The 13,877-nt window shown below is 39.0% G+C and overlaps 2 protein-coding genes across 2 annotated transcripts; both read right to left on the bottom strand.

Annotated features, from left to right (window-relative positions):
• Positions 1-2,851: 2,851 nt before the first annotated feature.
• On the bottom strand, positions 2,852-3,881 carry LOC126802644 (pentatricopeptide repeat-containing protein At2g17525, mitochondrial-like). The gene is given in 4 exon segments (XM_050530296.1): positions 2,852-3,366; positions 3,369-3,456; positions 3,458-3,767; positions 3,769-3,881. Coding segments are annotated over 4 exon segments (1,011 nt in total). The 5' UTR covers positions 3,867-3,881.
• Positions 3,882-4,654: 773 nt separating this feature from the next.
• LOC126802466 (uncharacterized) lies at positions 4,655-10,328 on the bottom strand. The gene is made up of 11 exons (XM_050530103.1): positions 10,168-10,328; positions 10,006-10,073; positions 8,921-9,002; positions 7,933-8,016; positions 7,570-7,609; positions 7,311-7,356; positions 6,422-6,480; positions 5,882-5,949; positions 5,641-5,727; positions 5,492-5,550; positions 4,655-5,242 (listed from the first exon to the last, which is right to left on the bottom strand). Exons 1-11 carry the CDS (start codon positions 10,221-10,223, stop codon positions 5,148-5,150), a joined length of 744 nt encoding a protein of 247 aa, XP_050386060.1. The 5' UTR covers positions 10,224-10,328; the 3' UTR covers positions 4,655-5,147.
• Positions 10,329-13,877: the final 3,549 nt, after the last annotated feature.

Below are 13,877 nucleotides of genomic sequence, written 5' to 3'. Positions count from 1 at the left end.
AGGAAGTGCAAGCTTGTGGCCAGATTGGGCACATCAACTCTTATCTCTTATTGGTTTGTTGTTCTAATCCTATGGTGTTGTCTAAACTATCCTCACACCAAATCACCTCTATGATCATTCTCTGCAAGAGTCTAAACACGACTAGGTTGGATATCAACTAGGAACCAGCCACATATCTTCATACCTAGTTTATCTACGGGAAGGAGTCATGTGCAGTCCCCTGAACCATTCATCTATAACCCAAATGTCATCAAATTTTGATTTGTCTCCATCTTTTGATTTAATGTGTCAATTGGCAATCAATTGTTTGCCAATTGAGTCTTTTGCACATGTTAGATGTGTCCACAACCTTCTGAATCAATCCCCACTGAGTTAATCATAGCTGGGGTCTAACGAAATTTCAGTTGCAACACACTTTGGCCAGTTCCTTACCAAAGTGTGTTTTTCTGGGTTAGAGTTCTTGGCATCTCTCATAACAGTTTGGGAACACTTTCTCAGTCTCATCCGAGTTGGATGGTTTGGTTGAGCTCAGATTGAACATTAGCTTCACCCATTCGGAAAGGTATGTTACTTCTAATTTTGGGAAATGCATGGTTTTGGAGAGAGCTTGTACTTAGAGGTGTAAATGAGCCGAGCCGAATACTAAGTTGTCCATGTTTGGCTCGTTTTCATTCGATCGAGCTCGAGCCAGACCAAAATTTAATTTTTGTACTTCATGTTCAAACTCGGCTCGGCTTGAAAAATACTCGAGCTGGGCTCAGACCAGCTCATTTTATTAGATGATATCGAATTCGAATTGAGCCGGTTTGAATTATATGAAATTAAAATTTTAAAATTTAGAAATTAAAAAGAAAATTCAAAATCTAATGTCATTGCATCATGCAAAATCCATTTTATTTGTAATAAACTAAAAATAACAAATCAAACTCGTTATAAAACTTAAAGTTTTTAACTAATTATTCAAAAACGTTGGCCTAGGATGCAGGACGGGGTCGAAGAGTATGTGCAGACGTGTCTAGTTTGTCAACAAGACAAGGTAGTCCAGCAACAGCTGGGGAGCTTGCTTGACCTCTTGCCCATTCCCGAGAGACCATGGGAGAGTGTCTCTATGGACTTTATCACTTGCTTTCCGAAGTCTGAGGAGTTTGGGAGTATTATAGTGGTAGTGAACCGATTTAGCAAGTATGCAACCTTCATGGCTGCAACAGCCGAATGCACAGCGGAGGAGACATCAAGGCTATTCCTACGCAATGCAGTCAAGCTTTAGGGAGTTTCAAGAAGCATTGTCAGCAATAGAGACACGTGCTTCACGGGAAGATTTTGGACAGAGCTGTTCAAGATTCTAGGATTAGACTTGAACTTTTCAACAAGCTTCCATCCACAAAGCGACGGTCAAACAGAGTGCGTCAATGCTCTCTTGGAGCTATACTTACGGCGCTACGTGAGTGCCAACCAAAAAGATTGGGCCAAGCTTCTACACGTTGCGTAGTTTTCCTACAACTAGCAAAGCGAGGCCACCAACAAAAGTCCTTTTGAGATCGTGTTGGGCCACCAGCCTACAACCCATCTATCCCTTGTCACTCGCTATGAAGGGAAGAGCCCGCCCAGCCGCGCTCAAGTTCGCCAAGTCATGGCATGAGCAAACGGAGTTAGCTCGACCATCGTTGCATAAGGCTGCCAAGAAGCTGAAGAAGTGGGTGAACAAGAAGAGGAGACATGTAGAGTTCAAGGAAGGAGACCTTGTACTTGTGAAACTCTTGCCGCATCAGTTTAAGGCCTTTAGAAAGGTGCACAAGGGCTTGATCCACATGTATGAAAGGTCGTTTGAGGTAATCAAGCGTGTACGCAAAGTTTCATACAAGCTCAACCTCCCGCCCAAGTTAAAGATACATCTAGTCTTCCACGTGAGTATGTTAAAGCCCTACAATGAGGACGAGGAAGACCCATCAAAAGAATATCGCATCGGGCACCTACATCGGTTGTCACCAACTTCGACAAAGAAGTCGATGAAGTACTCGCATACCGGGTCATCTGACGTCAAAGCGTGCCAAGCTACAAGAAGTACCTTATCAAATGGAGAGGTTTGCCTGATACGAAGGCAAGCTGGGAGTCTGAGGATACGCTTTGGCAGTTCAAGGACAAACTCCAGCTATATGAGGAGCAAGGCGCGATGAGGGCATCGCGAGCATAGGTGGGGAAGAATGTCACATCCCGCCAAACTTAGCCATTTTTACATTGAGCATTTTTGAAGCAAGAATGGCTCAAGGAAGGTAACGGAAGACACTTGAGCATTCTAGGCACATCTGGAAAAATGACAGAACTCTTTGGAAGCTCATAGAAGGTTCTAGAAAGCGTTGTAAGTCTCCGGAAGAATGAGGAAGCCTTGGGACATCTCCGGATTTCTCTAGAACCATGGTGAGGCTAAGGGACCAAAAACAACTCTAGAAGTCTCTAGAATACTTAAGGTAGTTCTTAGTCTTGTATAGACTTGTATAGAATTCTCTATAAGTCTCTACACTTGGACATAGTCCTATAATTCTCTAGAACTATTCATGTAGGAGGAGGCTTATAAATAGGAAGACACCCCTCACATTTGAGGCATCAAGCAAGAAGTCTTCAAGCACACTTGCAAGTTCTCTTTGTTTAATACAAGTTCTCTTTAAGGGATATTCTCATTGTCTACTTGTAAGCACACTTGCAAGTTCTCTTTGTTTAATACAAGTTCTCTTTAAGGGATATTCTCATTGTCTTTCAATTGTTCTAACCAAGTGTTGCGAGAATTATGTTGACTTAGCATAAGGGATTTGCTAAGGCCGCACGAGTAGCATAACAAAGGAGTAAGCTCATGACATTAAGCTCGTGAACTTATCCGACAAAAGAGATGAATATAAAAAAATTTGCTTTCATTCATCAATTCTAAATTTTTTAACCCATCTTCAATTCTTCCTCCTGAACATAAGCCTCTTATTAACGTATCATATGTAGCAAAATTCCAACTGATTCCATTTATTTTCATATCATTAAACAGACCAAGAGCTTCGTCCGATAGATCAAGAGCTTCGTCCGACATCCCAGACTCACAGAAACCCGATATCAAGATATTGTAGGTCTCAACATTTGGAAGACATCCCTTTCTCTCCATCTCCTTCAAAATGTGAAGACCAATTTTTGCTTTCCTCAATTGATAGAAACCCTTAGTCAAGGTATTATATGCCACAACATCAACCCACCCTCCATTGCTCTCAACTCTCTCTATAACTTTAACAGCTTCCATCACCCGACCATCATTGCATAGAATTTCCAACACCTTTGTTATCGTGACAACATGGGGCACATACCCAAGACCAAAACATTTTTCTAGCATTACATGTGCCGCACTAAATTCTCTTCTCCGCAGTAACCAGATATCAAAATATTAAAAGTCACATCATTAGGGTCTTCCATCTCACTCATCAAAGCTTCTGGCCCTCCCGACTTTCCCATTCTTTCAAAGTGCATGCAGCAATGTGTTATATACCACAGTATTCAGGGCAACGCCCTTCGACTTAATAGCCTGCAAAAGCTTGAAACTTTCACCAATCTGATTCGTCAAACAAAGACCCGTCATCAAGATACCAAAAGTATAGTCATCACCCTTGACGCCACTCCCCATCATCTTCTTTCTATAAAACTCCCTAACTATGTCTATATCTTCCTTCACAAGCACGTCGAGTATCGAATTGAATATCTTGAGAGAAGGTTTCTGGTTGCACCTCGCAACCAAGTCGTACATTGACAACTTTCTTCACCAAATGGGCCCGGCCGAGGCCATGAATGAGTGTGACGAACATGTGTTCGTCCGGGGGGAGACCAATTGAATGGGGCATTTCGCCGAGCACTTGGTAGGCAGTGTCGAAGAGGCGAAAGGTGCATAGCTGGTGGATGAGAACTCTGTAAGTGGACGGGGAGTGGGTGAAGCTGGGGAGTTTAGAGGCCCATTGGAAGGTGTGGAGTAGTTGGGTGGGTGATTTTAGTTCGATTAGAAGATGAGCATGAGATGGAGCAGAAATGAAGGAGAGAGTTGGGAGAAAATGGGTGAGATGAGAAATCGGTCGAAGCTTTGAAGGTTTGGAGAAGACCAGCAATGGGCTCTGGCCATTGCACAAGCCTTTCTTTCTGGATGTGTAATGGCGCCAAAGTTGGGTTCAAGTTAGTATATATATATGGCGTTTCAGGTGTAGACGTCCGCACCGTGTGGACGTCCTGATTCCGACGACGGCAGGCCGCAACAGCGTGGCGGACCAGCACAGCCACACTACCCACCTCCCGGCGATCCCGTCTGTGCCAGCCGGAGCTCCATCGGCAACACACGACGATTAGAATCTGCAAAAATCAAATTGCTGGGCAAATTCCGGCGATTTCACGATTTCAGCCGCCGTGAGTCGCCGATGGAGCTCCGGCCAGCACAAACGGGACCGCCGGGAGGTGGGGTGCAGTTGTCGTGGTCTACCCCGCCGTTGCCGCCTGCCGTCGCCGAAATCGGCGAATCCGTACATATGTCCGCACCTTTAAATCCTCCTATATATATATATATATATTTGGATATTGAACCCTAAACCCTAAAAAAGGAAACAGTAATGATATTCAAAAGAGGAAACAGGAAAACACATGATCATCATCTTTCAAACTGATGTTCCTCTTGCTTTCAATAAAAAACGGTACAAGCGTGCGAAAATGATTAGAGAATACGCTAGCATTATATTGCATTGCTCGATGCAGAAGCGTATCATTACTAACCTAAACACACCAATCAACAATGTAGACATGTAGTCGCACCTAAAAACAAGAACACAATGTCAAGCCTACCACAGCTGTTCCACTGTTTCTCTGGCTCTTCCAGTTGAATTTGTATCTGCCTCATGAAATGACGGCAAAAAATAATTTCGGCATTTCATAGGCCCTTTCAAGCTGACGTGTGTGATCAAGGTGAAATATAATGCAACATGTCTCCTCTCTTGCGATGGGTTTGCCTTTGCCTTCTGTCACTGATGGTTATATACACGTAAGTTTGGCATTACTTTACAACTCCTAACCTTCCATCTTCCACTATGATTAATGGTTTTTGCAATTTGGGGGAGATGGAGTTGTCATCCCTTAATGTATTACCATCAAGGAAACATTCCCTCAAGATACTCCTCAAAGCTATCATCATCTTCTTCATCATTGCCTCTGTGTTCACTTGTGGACAGTAAAGGCTTTTTCCCTGCAAAGAGAGTTCACCTGGTGTAAGCTAATTAGAAACTATAGAGTGCCAAAGGATAAAAATAGCGATGTTAGTCTTGTATCCCTATCAGATTTATGTCTCATATCTACTGACAAAATGTAATTCAGCCTTTTGTAGCCAAAAAAAAATGTAACCCTGCTTGACCCCGGAAAAAAAAACATCAAAACCTAATGGAAGTATTTTTCACACTTGTAATTTATACAATGACAAGATGATATGGCATCAAACCTTTTCTCCTTCCCTTGCTTCCCTCATCATCAGTGTTATCATCATCCCCTGACCTGTTCCTGCAAACAGACTCTAGTTAGCTTTGCATCTCAAAACTAAAAATTAAATTGGCCAAAAAAAAATGCAAGGTTGTATTTGTCAAGTTAAACCTCTTTCTTTTGTTTACTTCCTTCTTTTCCTTTTCCATGTGCTCCTCCTTCTCTTTCTGACGTTTGTAATGAAGCTTTTCCGAACATCTGTAAGACCCATTTAATCCAAACATCAAAAAGAATGAACAGCAGACGCAAAAATAATTAAATAGACAATTAGAGTCTGTTAACAACCATTAAATGAAAGTAGCGCGACAAAGTACTAGAATGAGCCTAATGCAGTATAATAAACATCAACTACCTCTCACAAGTTACCAATTTGACCAGCGCCTGTTTGTTTTCTCCAGCTTCATAATAAGAGAAATTCACCTGCAAAACGACACAAAACATTAGGATGCAAAATTCTTATAATCTGATTGTTGTTGAAAAATGAAAGCTATATATAGTATTTAGGAGTTGTAATCCAGAAGCTTCAATGCCAAATAAAAAAATGAGTGACCATAATCACCATAGAATACATTCAGAACACGCGATGAAACAATAATATAAATGACATGAAGTGGTTTATGTTATCAACACTAATTGAAAGGTTACACTAAGCAATTACCCGCTAGTGCTTATTTTCTTCCTTACACATCTACAGATTACTTTTCCAACTGTGCTATTTAATGTACAGCATCTCAACACAAGCTAGGAATATTAATGTACAGCATCTCAACACGAGCTAGGAATATTAAATGAGTGATTACAAGTCACCCCATTCAGATGATGAACTAGACTTTTTTGTTTGATGATGAGTCATTGAGTCATAATTAATATATACAATGTCACAAACACTTGCCTCATAGCTGGCTAGGCCATCTTTCAGATCACAATGTTTGCTACCGCATATGAACTGCCCTGTCACAAAACAGCATCATGTCAACTCTATAATCTATATCATTCCAATTTAAGAGGCAAGCAAGCAGAATAAAAGATAGACCGTGTACTGCTACAAAAATGCATTTAAGAAAAAAATCAATAAACAAAAATAACAGCGGAAGGTCATCTTTGTATTATTGCCTTACGAGCAATGAATGAATATGAAACAGATGCAGAAGGGGAGAGCAAAGAAATGCAGATGACTGACATTTTAACCAGTTCAAGGTCAAAATTTATAAGGGAATATTACAGACACTTCAACCACTTGATGCAAGAAAAGGAACCTTATGAACTGACGTCTTGAAATATTTAGTAATATATAATTCTCACCAAGTTACACTCTTTCAAAGGAAAAAAAAAAAGCAAGAAAAATAAGCAGATGCCCATCCTGGGTAAGTTTATTTCCCAGCAATAAAGTGGATAACATGCTTGCTGGACACTTTTGATCTGAATTTATGTATCTTATCCACCAATCTCAATCAAATACTTTTAATTATCACTTGCAGACTGATGCTTTACTCCATTCATACATAGGATACATAGTCTTATAAAGGGAAAACACGTTATAACTAGCAGATGCCCATCCTGAGTAATTTTATTTCCCAGCAATGAAGCGGATAACATGCTTGATGGATGCTTTTGGTCTGAATTTATGTATCTTATCCACCAATCCCAATCAAATATTTTTAATTATCACTCGCAGACTGATGCTTTACTCTATTCATACATAGGATACATACAGTCTTATAAAGGGAAAACATATTACAACTAGTCACCACAAATAACTGTATTGCAGACAACAGTATTACCTTTACCAGATACAACTTCTTTTTCTGTCCTCCATCTAAGACCAATCTACAGGAGAATTGGAAATCAGAAACAATTATTTACGGCATAATGAGATATAGTATAAGAACAGTATTTACAGTAGAAAAAGGACCAAATATGGAAAAACAATAGTTCAAGGACATTCCCTTAGGACACCCCAGATGACCAGATGTAGTAAGCATCTAAAGTGAGAATAATCAAACTTCTATTGGAATTTTGCGAATCAATGTGAGTACATACCTTACCAATCTTGTAATGTGACATGTCAGCTATGCAATATCTTCAATAAGATTAAGGCAACAATCAAAGACGCAAGCAGTACTAATTCTTAAGACATCTAGGAAAACTGATATCTCTAGGAAAAAACAAGTGAATATGCAAATATAACTATTACATAAATAATGCAACGAGTAAGAAGCTAAGAAACACAACCATTTAATCTGAACAAGAAACTGGATTTTAAAGAAGGTTGGTGTCAACTTTTTTATCATGTGTATCCGAAATAACAATGCATCGCTATTCACTAGGCTAAATATATTGATGATCTTATCTTTGAAAATTCAAAATAGTCGTAGGAAACTAGAACCAATTTGAAAAGGATACTCTTTAAACAGCTTATCATAGTATCGCTTCACCAGCCTCTGCTCCCAAGATGTGTCCATGTCATCTTCCTCAGATCTTATAAACCTAGTAAAAAGTGGTTAGGAACTAAATCAAAATCTCACAATAAGAGGGAGACACTAAACTTCCAATAACTGCCACTAAAGAAAAATCAGAGTTTCAATAAATTAACAATGCCTGACATGGACAACACTGACTAGAATAGGTACTGTGTAGCACATCAAACTTTAGAAGAAAAATTGAATGTAGGTGGTCAAGAAAATTATTAAATTGACAAAACTGAAAAAGAAAATTCCCAAATGAGACAGAATTGCAAATTAAATTGCAGCATAGAATCAAATTTCAGTTTACAGTAAATGTCACACTTTACCCAAGCGCACTTTAGCTGTTTCATGCTTTCGCCTTACTGAGAAAGTTCATTTAACCCATTCCACCCTAATGAGAAAGACACCTTAAACAAATCATTCAAATGACCCTTTAAAATTTGAAAACATTCCACATATCTAAGAACTCAGGCATAGCAGTAACAAGGGAGGCTCATTTATAGTGTTTCTTTTGGAAATGTGGTTCAGTTACAACCAAAATAAAATAGCTAGCACCAAAACTTGTTTGACAATTAAGAAACCAAAGGTTCTGAAATACTGACAAATTTAGTTATCACGAGGGTTATACTGCTCTTCTAGATGTAAAGAAACATTGTTACAAAGGCAAGCTTCTTCCAGCATAAGCTTCATTTAGCATTCAGAAGAAAATTCCAACTCAAAGCTTGTGTGAAATATGTTTTTTTATCTCCAAGATTTTGCAGGTACAGAAAAACCCTTCTTTTGTGTCTGAGGGAGAACCCTCAGTATCCTAAAGCAAACCATTCACAAACATGTTTTAGGATATATAAAGCAGACTTGTAAATTGTAATGCTACAAAGCAGGTAAAATATACCACAGGAAAGAACAAGGGTACACAACTTTCATACCTGTATCCTTCTCTTAGGGTGTCTTGATCTGTTTTGACAGGCAACTTCACATGCGAAAACCCTTCTCTTCCATAATAGTTAACTGCAATAGTAATAAAAATAATAAAATAAGATTAAAACGAAAATTATTCAATTTTACTACAGTTGCTAAATATTAAGAAGCAAAGCTAACATAAGCGATAATTACCAGTCTACTATTCAACTGGCAAAGCTAAATATGAAGGAATTACCAAAACGGACATCCAGCCATTAGATGATGCTAACTTTTGTTTTACACTAACAATAGTAAATGAAATATAAAGAAAATAAAACACAATATTACAGGAGTATTAAAAACTGCAGTAGATCAAAACAAGAGCAAAACGATTGATAAAAAAATCCATGCCTACAAGTTTCAGAACTGATATTAATTGCAAAAATCAATCCAGAAAGAAAATATATATGCACAGATTGAAGCTCTTGGCCAAAACATTTTCATGCCATAAACAAACACTCAAATGGCACCATGGCTATCCCGCCAACAAATCCAAAAATAGCAAAGGAAAACACAGCCACCACGGCTTTGCTACCCTAAAAAAAATATAGTAAAGAGGTCATCTGTGTGTGTGTGTGTGTTTGTGTATATATACACATGTATGGAAACTGTAGCCACCCTCCTTACTACGTAGAGGAGACTGTTCATCATCCACTCGCTCTAGGACATAAAAAAAATCCGATAAATAGAAAGCTCACTATTTGCGGACGCTTACTTTTATGTCCTTTCTCCAACATAATTCACATTTCCATAGCCTTGAGCCATTTATAATATTACAATAAAAGCAATTATTAAGTTACAAATGCCGCATTAGTCCGAATAGAAGCTCGGCTCTGTCTTAAATATCAAGAATGTCAAAACAAAATATTTCAGCACAATAAATGTTATATCTATGCAGATAACAAAAAATGGTGGTAACAGAAACTCGGAGCAGAAATGTTGACAATGTAAGGATAACAAAAATGCTGTACTTATTCAGAAAAGATAACAGAGTTTGATTGATTAAAAAATGTAAAAACTATTTGAAGGATGTAAAAAAAATGGGAGTCACCGTAATCTTTGACGAACTTGTTGTGGCGTTCGTAAGCGTTGAGGCCGCGAATGTGATCCTGGTACTGCCTGAATCATTCAGAAAGAGAAAAGATTTCAGATTATCAAACAAGAATAAAGAATCGAATGAAAGGATAATCGGTTGGGTTAGTGAGAATAGTACTGTTTTCGCTCTTCTCTGTCGAAGATTGCAGATTTTAGCGACGCAAACGAGGCCATGGGGGCCGTGCTTCAGTGAACCCTAATGGACCCAATCAAGAAGAAGGAGAATAGGGTTTTAAAAGCAGAGTGCGAACCCAAAGTCCCTCGACCCCTTCTATAGAATTGAGGTTTTTAATTAGTATTGCCGCCTAGACGCCGCCCAGCCCACCAAGGCAACTTTTATAATATAGAAAATGATGTTGCACTACCCGACAAGATAGAAAAAACCAAAAATTCACCCTATAAAATTTTAGACTTCTTATGAAAAAGTCACATTCCATATATGAAATTAGAAAAAAGTTAGATAAGATTTCGAAATTAGAAAAAAGTCATATTCCTAAATCTCTTATAGCGTTGCCACTAATGTTGGAAGTATTTACAAGAATACCACTATAGCTTTCTCTCCGCCTGAAACAACTGAGGAGGTGCTGATAACCAACGCATAAGAATTAGGATGCACCTGAAGAAGCTTTTGAGCGAGATGAATTGAGATGAGCCCTGCATTGCATCTCATTCCACCTAGATTGTAACTGACTATGTTCCCTCGAAGCTGGTAATAGTTGATAACCATGGCAGAAAGCGATGGAGTTGGATTGAACAAACGGTAGTTGACAATCAAGATTCCAATGTCCTTGGGCTTGACAGATGTCCTGGCAAAAAGCTCGTCAATGGCACCATACATCAGTGCCTCAGCTTCTTTCATGGCTTCTTTTATTGAGGGATTTGGAGGAATGTTGAGTACAGCCTCTGGAAGATATGTTGAATCACCAAGGCTGGATCTCTCAAGGATCCTTCTCTGGAACTATAGATTCTCCTATGTGAACGAACCAGTCATCGTAGACTGACCCATAAAAATCTTTTTCGTACATTTTCGAGTTTCTCCTCTGTGAACGAAATTTTGTGTTGTGACAGATGTTGTGATAGGTAGTGTGACTTGTGACAGCAGTTGTGATAGGTAGTGTGACAGCAGGTGTGACAGCATCTGTGACAGGATATGTGACAGCATCTGTGACAGAATCTGTGACAGCAGGTGTGACAAGATATGTGACAGCATTTGTGACAAGATCTGTGACAGCGGGTGTGACAGGATCTGTGACAGGTAGTGTGATAGCGGCTGTGATAGGTAGTGTGACGACATGTGTGATAGTGGGTGTGATGGCATGTGTGATAGTAGGTGTGATAGCAGGTGTGACAGTGGTTGTGATATGTGTGACAACGGGTGTGATAGGTAGTGTGATAACTGGTGTGATAGGTATTGTGATAGGAGGTGTGACAGTGGGTGTGACATTAGCTGTGATAGGTAGTGTGATAACGGGTATGATAGGTAGTCTGATAGCAAGTGTGACAGTGAGTGTGATAGCGACTATGATAGGTAGTGTGACAATGAGTGTGACAGCAGCTGTGACATGGGTTGTGACAGGGGAATGTGTGTGACAGTGGTTATGACAGGAGGTGTGACAGTAGGTGTGACAATTAGTGTAAATAGATAGTGTGACAGCTTCTGTGACAGTGGGTGTGATAGCGGTTGTGACAGAAGGTGTGACAGTTAAGAGATAGTGTGACAGTGTCTGTAACATTGGTTGTGACAAGAGGTGTGACATGCCTAGAGGAAATGTGAAAATGTGAAAATATGCGAAATTTTGTTAAAATTCAAATAAGATTGGTATAAGTATGCTCAGAATGAAGATGATAGCTAGAATTAGGGAACCTTGAGCTTCGGTTTCGCCGGAATTGCTTGGAGCACCTCCATCGATAGCGGCAACCCTTTGCGATGGTTATTGCGCCTTGTACGGTTGGTTGATTCAGAGTGGGTAGTATATCAAATGAAAGAGGGAAGCGACATCTTTTCTAACGGTACCAATTTTGTCAAAATCTATCGCCGGACGGGAAAGTTATGGCGGAAATTAGAAAAAAAAAATAGTGAGAAAGGGCAAAACAGTCCTGGAAAAATTTTTAAAGTGATTTTTTTTCTAATTTTATTGACCTTTTTCTAATTTCCACTTAAATATGATGACTTTTTTATAATTAATTCATTAGTGACTTTTTTCTTATATAAGATGGGAGATGGTACCTTTTTATAATTTGCCCTAAATTTTTTTTAACAAATTACTCAAAAAAATTATAACAAATTACTTAAAAAAAGATTTAAATAAATAATAACATAATCTCAAACTCAGAATTATGTGGTCCACAAACTAACTAATTAATTTTAAAAAATGTCCAAATTGTAAAAGTGAAACGGAATTGGTCTACTCGTATTATTACGAACCCCCTTTATATAGGGGAATATTACATGAAAATGTATCAATCAGTTTAATGACATTAAACGTTAATTGATTCGTTACATAATTTAGATTTGTAATTGACTAAATATCAATGGTGATTTGCCTAATTGCTTCCGTCAGTTACTTTGACGAAGACACACTAATAATGTAATAATGTTTCCTTTAACACTCCCCTTGTACCAAGTCAAAGACATAGTAGTGCGTGAACTGTTGACTCATCAAAAACCTTGCCAGATAATAAAACCCAATGGGACAAAATGAATCTTGGTCGAAGGGAAAAAGAGTACAGCACACTAATGACATGCGTGGGTCTAGACTCCCCCTAAAGTCTACCCATCCCCCTAATTCTTACTTTAATCCAGGGAGTTCGGAAAGCTTTCACATTCCTATATGTTTTACATGTTTCTCAAACGTAACTTTAGGCAATGATTGGTAAATAGATCTGTCGCAATCTCCTCAGATTTAACTTAGTTCACTTGAATCTTGAGGAGAGCTTGTTGTTGCTGATTATAGAAAAACTTTGGAGATATATGTTTCGTATTGTCACCCTTGATATAACCTAGCTTCATATGTTTGATGCAAGCTGCATTATCTTCATAAATGCACGTAGGCTTTTCAGTGATAGAACTTAAACCACTAGTTCCTCGAATATGAGTAATGATGGACCTTAGCCATACGCATTGACAAACCGCCTCATGTAGAGCAATAATCTTTGAGTGGTTCGAAGAGGTAGCCACAAGGCTTTGCTTGGTTGATCTCTAAGATATCGCCGTTTTCCCAATAGTGAATACATAACCAGTTTGGAAACAGCCTTTATGTGGGTCAGAAAGGTACCCAGCATTAGCAAAACCAACCAAAAGATTATTTGGGGTTTCAGAGTAGGGATAGTAATTTTGTCATCGACATTTTTTTTAGAAACTGCAATTCCATTTGCGGATCCTCTTCTCTTACTGTAAGGAAAAAATAAACTCAAGTCATTGGTTCCATTTAGGTATCGAAATATGTTTTGACACCACTCCAATGACGTTGCGTTGGCGCTAAGCTAAATCTAGCTAACAAGTTTACTGAAATTGCCATATCTGGTCGAGTACATTGGGCCAAGTACAATAATGCGCCCATTGCACTTAGGTAGGGAGTTTCAGCTCCTAGTACCTCTTCGTCCTCTTCTTGTGGGCGAAACGGATCTTTCTTTACATCCAAACTTCGACCAATCATGGGAGTGCTAACAGGGTGAACTTTATCCATGTTAAATCGCCTGAGTATCTTTTGGACATATGCAGACTGGTGGATTAAAATCCCACAAGCTCGGTGCTCTAGTTCAAGGCCTAGACAAAACTGAGTTTTCCCAAGATCTTTCATCTCAAATTCAGATTTCAAATAGCTCGTG

Source organism: Argentina anserina, chromosome 7 (assembly GCF_933775445.1).
Source record: "Argentina anserina chromosome 7, drPotAnse1.1, whole genome shotgun sequence".
Lineage (NCBI taxonomy): Eukaryota > Viridiplantae > Streptophyta > Magnoliopsida > Rosales > Rosaceae > Argentina > Argentina anserina.
Note: the sequence above shows the minus strand (reverse complement) of the source record. Positions and strands in the feature narration are given on the sequence as shown.